This window comes from Amblyomma americanum, chromosome 4, assembly GCF_052857255.1.
Source record: "Amblyomma americanum isolate KBUSLIRL-KWMA chromosome 4, ASM5285725v1, whole genome shotgun sequence".
NCBI lineage: Eukaryota > Metazoa > Arthropoda > Arachnida > Ixodida > Ixodidae > Amblyomma > Amblyomma americanum.
The window spans coordinates 54,385,004-54,397,396 of NC_135500.1; the positions used below are offsets into that span (position 1 = coordinate 54,385,004).

The 12,393-nt window shown below is 51.4% G+C and overlaps 1 protein-coding gene across 1 annotated transcript in view; it reads left to right on the top strand.

Annotated features, from left to right (window-relative positions):
- LOC144129500 (uncharacterized) overlaps positions 1-6,965 on the top strand; it is a 139,805-nt gene extending 132,840 nt beyond the window's left edge. The window contains exons 7-8 of the mRNA XM_077663663.1: positions 4,203-4,544; positions 6,751-6,965. Of these exons, the coding sequence (XP_077519789.1) occupies positions 4,203-4,544; positions 6,751-6,965 (557 nt within the window). The remainder of the gene's footprint in view (positions 1-4,202; positions 4,545-6,750) is intronic.
- The last annotated feature ends 5,428 nt before the right edge of the window (positions 6,966-12,393 follow it).

Genomic DNA, 12,393 nt, shown 5'->3' on the forward strand with positions numbered 1-12,393 from the left:
TAGGAGAGCAGAAAGTTGGGCTTGTTGGTTGATATGCATACTGAAGAAGTTTGCGCGGAAAAAACGAGGACAAGCGAAACAAACAAAGACAAGCGCTATTCACAACTGAAGGTTAATTCCAGACATATGCTCGAATAAAAGAAAAGCTAACAAGAACAAAACAATAATGTCATGAACATCAATGGTACTCCGTGAATCCCAATGATTTTGTCAAGAACAGATACTCCCTTTCCATCGCTCGCTCAGCGCATCAGCGGAGGTAGGTGCCTTAGTTAGACTTCCGTCCGCTTCTCTGATAGGGAGGAGGAGGAGGAGGAAAAAAACTTTATTGAAAATGCCGGCAACCGACGGTTTGACGCGTCGTGACGTTGGCCAATCGTCGACCCGGGGTTATGCCCTCCTCTGCACTACCCCCGTTCGGCCCGTTTGTGGTGGGTCGTGAGGCTTGTGCTTTTCGAGCGCACCCCGGGCCTGCTGGACGGCCCATAGTTGAATGTCCTTGTCTGCAGACTGCACTGCACTTTGAAGTTCGGGCGGGTATATCCTAGAGGTAGCCTCGGTCGGGAACCTGGCACAGTCCCACATGATGTGCCATTGGTCCGCCGGACCAGCTGCACAAACATTGCACACATCGCTCGGATAGAGTTCTGGGTGAAGTACGTGTAGCACTGCCGGGGAGAGGAGTGACCCGGTCTGTATCTGTCTTAGGATGACGGCCTCCTCCCGACTGAGTGCCGGGTGGGGAGGCGGCATTGTCCGTCGAGCTAGGCGGTAACACATGGTAACTTCGCCATAACTGGTTACGCGGTCCTTGGTTTCGAACCACCACACGGAACGGTCACTCTCGGGGGCGCGGAGGGTAAGCGCTCGCGCCGCCGAATGGGCCGTCTCGTTGTGGTTCGGCGAGGATGCAAACTCGCCCGTGTGCGCCGGGAACCACTTGATACGGATGGTGCTGCGGCGGTCTTGGGGCTGGAGCTTGCCGATGATGGCGGCCGCCGGCGCGCTCACTCGCCCCTTGGCAAAGTTGCGCACGGCGTTCCTCGAGTCACTGAGCACGGTGTGACACTCGGCCTCGGAGATCGCCAGAGCGATGGCAACCTCCTCGGCGTCTGTGGCGTCCGTGCACCGCACGCTCGCTGCCGTTGTCGTGGTGCCGGTAGCCGCCGCAACGACCACTGCCGCGAAGCCTTCTCGTTTGTATTCCGCTGCGTCCACGTACCGGGCGTGCGGGTCTTGGGCGTGTTTCTCGATGAGGGCCTGGGCCCGTGCCTGCCGCCGTTCTTGGTTGTATTCGGGGTGCACGTTCTTCGGGATGGGGTCCACATGGATGTGAGCCCGCGCCTCCTCGCTGATCTCGCATGGTTGCCGGCTGGGGGTTCGGGGGTTGTAACCCAGGGATGTCAGTATACTGCGCCCCGTCTTGGTGGTAGAGAGGCGCTCCATTTGCGCGGTGAGCTGCGCCTCGGCTATTTCTTCTAGGGTGTTATGGACGCCGAGCTGCAGGAGCCGAGCCGTACTCGTGGTCTCCGTTAAGCCCAGCGCCGTCTTGTAAGCCCGTCTGATCAGCGTGTTGATCTTGTTCCTGTCAGTGACCTGCCAGTTGAGGTAGGCCGCAACGTAGGCAATGTGACTGATCACGAACGACTGGACGAGGCGCACGAGACTGTCTTCACGCATGCCCGCCCGTCGTGTCGAGACTCGGTGTATGAGCCGGATGGCGTCCATTGCCTTGGTGGTAAGTTTGTTGATGGTCTCGTCGTTGCGGCCGCTCTTGTTTAGCAGCAGGCCCAGGACTCTGATCTTGGGAACTTCGGGGATGCGTTGCCCCGATGCGGTCATGATCTTGATGTGATCGCACTCCCGAGGGGGAGCGCGTTTCCGTCCCGGTCGTAATGGTGTGAGGACGAACAGCTCGGATTTGGCGGGCGAGCACACTAGGCCGGTGCCGTCAAGGTGCTGCTCGATGGCGGTAACCGCGGCTTGTAGCTGTTGCTCGATGCTGGCGTCGGTGCCGCCGGCCGCCCACAGGGTAATGTCGTCGGCGTAGATCGTATGCCGGACGCCGGTCCCCGCTACTGCCCTCGCTACCCCGATCATAACGAGGTTGAAGAGCAACGGCGAGATGACCGAACTCTGCGGGGTACCCGTGCTACCGAGCTTGCTTTCGGGGAGTCTGAGGTCTCCGGCGTGCAGTTCCACCGTGCGGTTGGTCAAGAAGTCTCGGATGTAATTGTAGCTCGTTACCCCCATGTTGAGTCGTGATACTTGTGCTAATATGGCTGAGTGTTTGACTTTGTCGAATGCGCTTTGTAGATCGAGCCCCAGAATTACTTTGCTGTCTTGTGTCTTGTTGTCGATGATTTCTTGTTTTAGTTGTAGCATGGCGTCTTGTGTGCTGAGTCTGTGTCGGAAGCCGATCATCGTGTCCGGATAGAGGCCTTCCTTCTCCAGGTATTCCTGCCACCGGTTGGCCACCACGTGCTCCAGCACCTTGCCCACGCAGGATGTAAGCGAGATGGGACGCAGGTTGCCGATGTCCGGTGGTTTGCCCGGTTTCGGGATCAGGATTGTTCTTGCCGTTTTCCACTGTCCGGGGAGCTTTCCCGAACGCCAGCATTCGTTGAAGTAACGGGTTAGTGCCTCGATCGATGCATTGTCGAGGTTTCGTAGCATCTTGTTGGTAACGAGATCGGGGCCGGCTGCTGAGCGGGTGTTGAGCTCGTGCAGCGCTACTCGTACCTCTGACACGGTAATGTCTCGGTCGAGCCACGCGTTGGGCAGCCCCCCGTACGGCGGGTGGATTTCCGTTGGCGTGTCCGGCAGATACTTGGCTTCCAGGCTCTTGATAACGGCGTCTTTTCCTTGTTGTTGTGTGGTGGTGTGCAGGAGGCGGGCGAGGCGGTCGCGCTGGTGTGACTTGGTCTTGGTTTCGTTTAGGAGGTGCCGAAATAGATTCCAGGTGCAACCGCGATGCAGTTGCCTGTCAGCTCGGTTGCAGATTTCGTTCCATTGCTGACGGCACAGGACCTTGCAGTGGTGTTCAATGGATACGTACCAACTTGCCCAAATTTCTGCTTTACTCAGTGTTCAATGGCCCTGTTTAAGTCGGCTACCTTCTTTCTCAATTTGCGATTCCACCGTTGCCGCTTCCAGCGCGCCTGTATCGAACGTTTGGCCTCGAACAGATGGGCCAGGCGGCTATCCATGGCGATGACGTCCTCGTCCGTTTCGATGGTTTTGGTGGCCGAGTGCACAGCATCGCAAAGCTCTTCCGTCCAGGTTTCGATGTCTGTGATGTCTTGTGCTGTGGTGGGACGTCCCTTACGGAAGCCGTCCCAGTCCGTCCACTTGTGCATAATGGTGTTGCCCCGGAATTGGTTCGGTATCGTAATTTCGAGGATGTAGTGGTCGCTGCCCAGGTCGACGCCGGTGTTGTGCCACGTTACTTTGCCCGTGTGGTCGTTCTTGATGAACGTAAGGTCTGGTGTGGTGTCTCGTGCTACGGAGTTGCCGATGCGGGTGGGATGAGCGGGGTCCGTGATCAGGGCACAGTTGTGGTCCAGGATATCTTGTAATAGGTCCCGTCCCTTGGCCGTATCCTTCACGTAACCCCACGCTCGATGGGCGGCGTTGAAGTCCCCTCCGATCAGCAACGTGTTGTCTTTGGCTTGGGTGCTGGCTGTGTGTAGTAGGGTCTTGAATTTCTGTGTTTGGTGCTTGGGGTTACTGTTCAAGATTTGTTCAAGAACAGATACTACCTATCAGAGATAACATCTACAGTAATCTCTGATAGGGAGTATCTGTTCTTGAACAAATCATTGCGATTCACGGGGTAACATGTGATGTTCATGACGTTTTTTTGTTTCGTTCTGGTTGGTTTTCCTTTTATTCGAGCAAATGTCTAGAATAAATCTTCGGTTTGGGGTAGCGCTCGTCTTTGTCAGTCTACGCTTTTCCTCGTTTTTTCTGCGCCAACTTCTTCAGTCTGCTGATATCCAATGTCGAAAGTGAACGCTGCTTTAACAGAGGGCTTCCGTACAAGTGGTGGCGATGTCGGACCTGGGAACGGAGGCGGTCGTATCGAAACCACGGCAATCCACTCTGTAGAGCGCGCCGTCACACGTAGCTATCGGTCGCTACTAGCATTCAGTTTTCTCCCAACCATCCCTCCCTTCGTCTTTCTCTCTACAAAATTGCAGACGAGCGCTTCTCCAGCCTAGACTGCATTGTTGGCAACTACACGGACACGTCTTTCTCCCTGAAGTGCACGTCACGCCGTCGAGGGCACACTGGAAGGGAAGTTCCTGGAGAACCTCTGCCTCGTCTTCATGTGCAACTATATGACGCTACCGCTGGCAATCGCTCTGTGCGAAGCTTCAGGGCCGGAAATGGTGGCGACGGCTTTGAACATCCAGTGTTCCTCACGGGTCTGGAACCGGCCAACGAGTACATGGTGGTTGCTCGGCTTGAACAGGAGATGGCAACATTCGCAACCTACGTCAGGACGTTGGCGCCGGCCCAGGCACTCCGCGAATGCACAGGTACATTTTTAGGCGGACATCGCACTTGGCATTAGAAGGAACAATGGATATTCTCCAATATGCATTTAGCTCAAGCAATATTTAGAGCATAAGCAGCTTTTCTCGAGAGGACGTCATTTCATGTTCTTGATACGTGAGCTTACCGTATTTAATCGACTGTTAGAGCACCTTTTTTTCACTGTCAAAAAGATAAGTGCAAGTATTCGGATGTAACGCGCACCAGATTTTCTTGCATCCCCACGAGAGCGAATGGCACGTGACGAGTTCGCAGTTTCTGCTCACTGGAAGAGCCACGCGGACGGAAGCGAGAGTAACGCGCAGAGGCGGCAATCAGAATTCTTAACGGCGCGCAGTTGGGCTCCGTTTATTGGCTCATGCGCTTCCGATAGCCGCTGTCGCCGAGGGCAGGCGCGAAGCGCTGGATAGGAAAATTAAACTAAACGTGGGTGTGTTCTCGGAGGAAGAGGCCGTGCGTTTTAATGCGTAAGCATTGTATGGTCATGTTTGCGGTTTCGTGTCATCACGAGCTTGTCATCACGATAACTTTCGAACGAATTGGGTTATGAGAAAAGGAATGATTGCATTAGATAGAGCATCCAAAAATATCGCAGTGGAAATCATGAGCTGCATGTGCGGTAATTAGTTAATTATTATAGCCAAAAATTTCCAAAAAGTGGGCGGGATCGGAGCAAAAGAGGCGCCAAATTTGAAAACTCAAAATGGGCAATGATGTAACTTGAGGAATTAAGGCAATTGGGGAAATTGGATGAATGGACGTCAATTCTCCCAATCAGATGATCACGTGACATTGTGGCGTCCATCCCTCCTGGCCAGCCGTGATCGTATAGTGGTTAGTACTTTGCTTTGTGGCCGCAATAACACAGGTTCAAATCCTGGCCAATGCTCACGCATTCCTCCAATGCGGGTGCCGCAGTGATCTCGTAAGTTTTTCGTCACGTGTACCACGGCTCGCACGTAAGGGGTTCGTGGGCAACTCTGCAGCATGCAATTCAGGTTTGAATAAATTAATTTTCATGACTACTTGCCGTGGCTACGGCACCTAAACCGAGCCTCTATTCGTGAAGCTATTCGAATTAGCCAGTGCGGCATGCTTAGCGAGCATCCGACTCCGTAGACTTCCATGGGCGCCGGCTAGGACCGCACCGGCTCTTCGAATTATTGAGACCAACTAATTAACTCGGTTCGAATTAACGAGCTTGTATTTTATCGACTCAGAAGATCCAAGCCGCCATTTTGTAATGCCGATGACAACAGAATACTTTCTTTTCCATACTCGATTCTAATGGGCATGTAATTTTTAAACGAGTTTTATCGGAAAAAATCTGCGCGTTATAATCAAGCAGATACGGTAATCATATATGTCTTTGGTGTGTATATCGTTCTAATGTGTTCTCACAGGACATATGTCACCCACAGGAACGCCTAAGTATCTTCCATAACTTGCACACAGTAAGCTGTGGCCACTACCCTGCACCACGTATTTTTCACTGTCCGAAACTAATGTTTCCTGTACTCTAATATACTCTTATTTGGCTGTTTTGCTCATTCTTGTGTGCGCACATACATATGTCGCCCAGTGGCCGATCAACAATTTTCAAGAGCTACTTTTTGTCAGAAGATGCATCTTCACAGCCGCATTAGCTGCCACACGCTGGGGGTTTATATCAACCCAACAAAAGCCGGGTCGAGTAGGCTGTCAGGCTGAAAACCAGTTGTCGGGCTCATGTATGTGCTAGGGGGTCGAGCATAGTGACCGTTGAGTCGTGCTTGGCCAGCCCGCCTGCAAGGGGTGCGTTGACTGGGCCCGACCCTTTTGGCAGGAGGATGTAGCGGCTACCTCTGCCCGACAGACAAAAGATGAGATTATATAAACGCGCTCGGGTCGGGCTGGCTCAGCCCAACATCTGGCGCGCCCCGACTCGACCCGCAACGTTGGCTGCATGTAAACAATACTACGGTGCACATCATCGCATCTATCGTAATGTTCAGGCATCCTCTCTCTTCATGGTGGCTTCTCCGTTATCTAGCTTTACTTCTGAAGGCCTCGCTTGGAACCTTATTTTAAGACGGGTTGTAAGCATCAGTAGAGCTCCTTTCATTTCTCAAAAGGTTTTGCTTGTTCAGTCTTCTATTGCACATTACAGCCAATCGCACCTCTCGCTCTTGGCTTCGAACTTCATTGCAGATAAAGGAGCCCCTGACAACACCAAGCTACCTGTGGTGAACATGGTGGTCGTCCTCATCTGTGTTGCATCAGTCGCCACGTTAGGCTTAGCGGCCGTCGGCTCAGCGTTATGGTTCAAGCGCCACCGTAAAAAATCGCGGCAACGCAGTGCCCCGGCGGCTTGCAAGCACGCCGAACACAAGTCATACCATGCTTCGTACACTCCGTGGAGCTGATACTTCGGCCACAGCAGTGCGCGCAGTTATCAAGCGCATTCCTGCCTCTCTCTGCGTGAACTGTGGCCACCTGGTTCCCGTGCTCATACCATGCTACCTTGTGCCTCACCTGCCCATAGCGAGGACACTGTGCTTTTTTCTTGTTGGTTGTGTTAATGTGCCTGCATTGTTCATAAGTGCTTGAAATGTATCTCAAGCCTATGTTTCTGTAATGGCAGTTTGTATGAATCCAGCCATGGAAAACGAAACAAACGCATACCATGATACTTTTGATGTACAACAAACGCAGGACACTGTAGTAACATATTCCAAAATAATGCCCTCCTCTATAGGGGGGAGCTTTTCCTTTTTCTAGCGTACACCATGGGGGGATTAAAAAGTACCAGCATTCCTTTGCTGCGTGTTATTCCTTTGTTATAAGTTCGTATTCGTTGTCCTTTCTTTCTCTCGTTAGCGCATACATTGTTCAATGCTATCCTCTCTGCTATACACTGCAATAGTTATTCAGAGGAATCCAGCTAGTTGAGCGTGCGTTTGCTTGGCTCAAACTCGGGAGGCACCCGAAAGCAAGAAAAGAACAGCTAAGTTACTTATAAGGAAAACAAAAGCGCTGAAGTGCCCCACTCTGTGTTCAACTTCAGCTGATCCATCAAGAAAGATACTATGCCCTGAGGCAATAAATCTTGACAAAAAAAAGAGAGCAATACAAGGAAGAGAGCAAAAGGCACCGGAGTGGCTGTACTGTACAACTACTTCACTGTTTTTGATTAACAGCTCGGAATATTTAGTTTATAGGTTTCTTTGTTCCTTGTTTTCCTTAGTTTGTTCTTCACCTTTCATTTATGAATAACTGAATTGTGGCAAAGGCTATTTTCATGTCCACTCAGTGCGCCAGCGCCCTCAACGATATAGTTGCTGGCTACCTCCCAAAACAAGAAAAAGTACAGATTAAAGATTCATCACTGTTAACGTCTCCTTGCGTTATATTGAGGCTAACTGCTAGTATTACTTGAAAAGGGAAATAGCAGCAAAATTTTTTATTATTTTTCAGTGGGTGTTAAATCTTTTGCGCCAACCCTATTACAGCGCAAGCGAAGAAGAAAACTGCTGGCAGAGACGCGCGCATGGAGGTTCTGGACGCTGTCGTTGCGTAGGATGCACGCATTTAAGCCCGCTTTTCTACAAACCGTCCATATACGGATTTTTTTTTTCAGATAATAACGGTAGGAGACCGTGGGCGCGAACTAACAGAAAAAAAACAAAAAAATTATCAATAAAAATTTTGGTAAATTTCACTCTCGGTAGACACCTAGACTCTTCCAAGACGGAAGGAATGAAGGGAGCGAAAAGACGGCAGAGGCACTTGCGACTGCTGACGTGTGAGAAAGCGTAGCCTACCTACTCAATTCGTGAACGCAGTCGCCGCGTGCTGCGGCGCGATGTAAGTCGACGCGATTCTACCTCTGCATGGCTCTACGTAGCCGCCGCAGCTACGCAACCGCACCCCTCCTGATCTGCACGCTAACTTTGTGAAGGCAGTCGCCGCCATACCGCGTCCCCCTTCCCCACCAGCTGCCGCATCAGGTGGCATTCGTGTGCGCCGACCGTCTGCATGACGTCATTCTCAACGTTACATTCATAGATCCCTGGGACTCTTGATTCCACTCTGGAGGCAATGGTGCAGCGGTTAAACGGTGCCGCTGCCTTGCAATGGCAGGGGCTGCCACCGCGGTGAGGTTTGTGCGACCCAGGTAGCTCTTCCCGAGCAAGCTCGCGCGACCAATTGCCAGATTGCACGAGGACGCCATCTTTTATGGATACCATCGAGCGTTATTACGCACATATATACATAAAGGATTTGTCGCTCAGTGAGGCAAGCAAGACTTACGCTTTAGGATACAGTAAGGATGGACTACAGCTGCTTACACAGCTCCTCATTCGCGCTCATTGCGAAGAGTCCCTGTGTTATGTGTACTGCTAAGCAGGCAAATTATAGTTAAACCTGCTTAGGCACCAACAAATCCAAAGAGTATTCTCTACAATCCTTTTGTTTCTATTGATTACACTTGTTTATGAAATACGGCTCGACTAATTTCCACTTTATTAATGTTTCATAAAACCTTGCTTCCGAATTTGGTACTTAAGTGTCAGAACTAGCCGCAGGTATTCCAGAAGTGCTTGCTGTGGTGTCTTCCGCTCTGATGTATACAATAAATAAAATATGAAAAACACTACATCATTCGAGACAGCAGTGCATATCATCGTGCAATAATATGTCTCTGTAAAATGACCGTGCACTTATTGCGGGCGAATGGTGTGGTCCGAACGGTATTTGTCTATGCCACGGTGGTCGCCCCTCTTCTCAGCTCTGGAAGGGGGCTGCAAGAGGTCCTGGAATTTGTAGGGGTTCTTACTAGGCCGTTGAGTCTCCTTTGAGGTCTCGGCCGTGAACTTCGAGCTCCTGGTATCGCACACCACGAGCAGCCGTTCTCACGGCGGCGCAGCGGAAATGCGAAATAAGAACACAACACGGAACAGGACGCTTTGCCCGGGGCCAAACGTTTATTGGGATCTCCCAAAATCGCTGGCTGCTGGATGCTTTATCTGCGATCCTTGCCGTCTGGCTTCATTGGTAATGCGGCTGACGGGGCAACATGGCGAAAACAAAGAGGGAAGAAGGGAGGAAATTACCTGACATCTTCTCGCTGTCGCGACTCGCTGTCGTCTCCCTCGGCCACGGCCGGTACCCGCCTATCTCGGCGCACTTGCCCGTTGTCACATTCGGCCAATCAGCGACCGATTTGAGGAAGGAGGCGGCGCAGCGCTCTCGAGCTGATCTTCTGGCTACTCGCCCGTGGGGAAGGAGGAAAGCGTCCGCTTTCCTGCGTCTCCACGGCGCGCCTCCCCGGTCAGGGAAGGATACGGCGCTGCGAAGCTCCCACAAATTTGATTCTTAGTTCCCTAGCTGGAATATGAAAAAATCTCGCAAATTCTTGTATTCCATTCTCAGAGAGAGAGAGAGAGAGAAAGAAAAACGGAAAGGCAGTGAGGCTAACTTGGCAGCGCCCGGTATGCTACCCTACACGTGGGAAGAGGAACGGAGGGAGAGATAGAAAGGGGAGAGAACAAAGGGAGGTGATCACTTTTTCACATGTCCGTTGGCTAGTACTTTCAGGGTGCACAGGGCACACACTCATAGTTCAAAATCTTACACTCAGTCCTGAGTCCTTCAAGAACTTAAAAAAGTGCCTTCAAAGCTGTCCTCTGCGATGAAGGCTTACTCCAAGGACCCAGAATCTTGCCTTCAGTAAGGGGCCGGCGATCTAAACGGCGGAGTGTTGCAGCCAGGAGTGCACGCTCACGCGGAAACCGAGGGCATTTACAAAGAAGGTGTTCTATAGTTTCGTCGCACCCACAGATCTCACATGCAGGAGAGTCTGTAATTGCGATTAAGTGGGATAAGGCATTTGTGAACGCCACTCCCAGCCACAGGCGACACAACAGCGTAGCATCGCAGCGGGAGAGGCCGGACTGAAGACTGAGTTGAAGTAAGGGGTCTAGGCGGTGCAGACAGCATGTGGAGTTGCCAGGAGAAGACCATGATGCTAAAATCTCTATTCGGCTAAGCATTCGCAGATGTCTTGCTGCGTCGGCTCTTGTTAACGGTATATGAACAATATTGGCACTGCCGTGAGCCGCTCAAACTGTAGCGTCAGCTGCGTTGTTTCCGACAATGCCAGAGTGTCCCGGTATCCACTAGAAGACAGTATCATTACCCTCTTCCTGCGACTGGTGTTGGAGATGTCTTAATTCAGCTAGGAGTTGATCGCGATCGCCATGGCGTAAAGCAGAATTACGACATTGTAGGGCTGCTTTTCAGTCGCAGAACGCACCACATTTGTGGTGTATTTGCGCAACAATTTACTGCACAGCAGCACGAAGAGCGGCCAATTCTGACCCGGTGGAGGTTTTCCGATGCGAAGTTTTCCGGATAATACTGGTCTGTCTCGCAGGAATGACCACGGCGTAGGTTGAACTTGTACCTAAGGCTGTACCACCTGTATGCACATTAGTGCGGTCAATATATGCGGCGCGGAGTAGGTAGAGCGTCCACTGCTTAATGGCCGGTGTCGATAAGTTCGATTTTTTCGTTATGCCCGGAATTGTAAGGCGCACGCATGGCTCCCGCAGACACCACAGCGCAGAGGAAGGCCGTGCTGCCGGGGTGAACTGTGATGGGACGGACAACTGGTGGGCTGCTATAACCTTTGAAAACGCTGCGTGTGGTCTTTGATCCGCCACTGACATAAGGTGGTGCTGGGGAATCCGTTTTAGATGCCGTATGTGGATCCGCAGTGTGTCAAGGGTTATATACGTCGACAGTGGGTAGTCCTGGGCAATTGGAATGGTATCAATTAACTGTTGATGCGCTGCGAGGGAGACCCAGGCATGTGCGAAGTGCCTGACCTTGTATAGTTTGGAGGGCACTCAAATTCGTCATAAATGTGCTTGAAAGCACTGGTGGTGCACCATACCGCAAAAATCCCCAAAAGAGTGCTCTGTAGAGTTTCAGCATTGATAGAATCGACAATCCCCATATTTTCCGCCAAGAAATCTGAGCAGGTGTGTGATAGAGATTAGCTTTTTCTTTACAATGCTGCAATGCGGGCTCCATGATAAAACCAGATCTACAACAATTCCTAAAAACGATGAGATGCACGATTGGCAATGACATGGCCGTTAATAGTTGGCGGATAACGAGTCATACATTTGCGCTTAAATGCCACCATAGCGCACTTCTCGGCTCACACGCTCAGACCTTGCTTCCGGAGATAGGAGGAAGCTATAGGTTGCTGCCCTCTGAAGTCTTGCACCTGGAGACGCGTCACAGAGGAGGCCCAGATGCAGATGTCATCGGCATACATAAAGATATGGACGGTATTAGGTAGGTACTTTCGGAGTCTTATATGTGTTAGATTAAACAAACTAGGGCAGAGCACTACGCCCTGGGGCACGTCCCGGTAGGTGTAATGCACGGGTGTGGAGCCATCTTCACACATAATAAAAAATGTCCTTTTGGTCAGATAGCTTTAGACCAACCTATACACCCGTCCACCGATTCCAATAGCCTCTAGCGCATCAAGGATTGCCTCATGTTTCACGTTATCGTATGCACCTTTAATATCAAGAAAAAGTGCCGCGAACATGCGCTTCTGGCGTTTCTGTTGCAGTACTGTGGACACAAGATCAATGACGTTGTCCATGGAGGAGTGACCCCGCTGGAAACCCGCCATGGCATTAGTATACACGTTCTTGTGCTCAAGGTACCACTCAAGATGCGCCAGAAGCATTCTTCTCATGACTTTTCCCACGCAACTGGTCAAAGCCATTGGCCTGTATGATGACAGGTTGAGCGGGGAATTTCCTG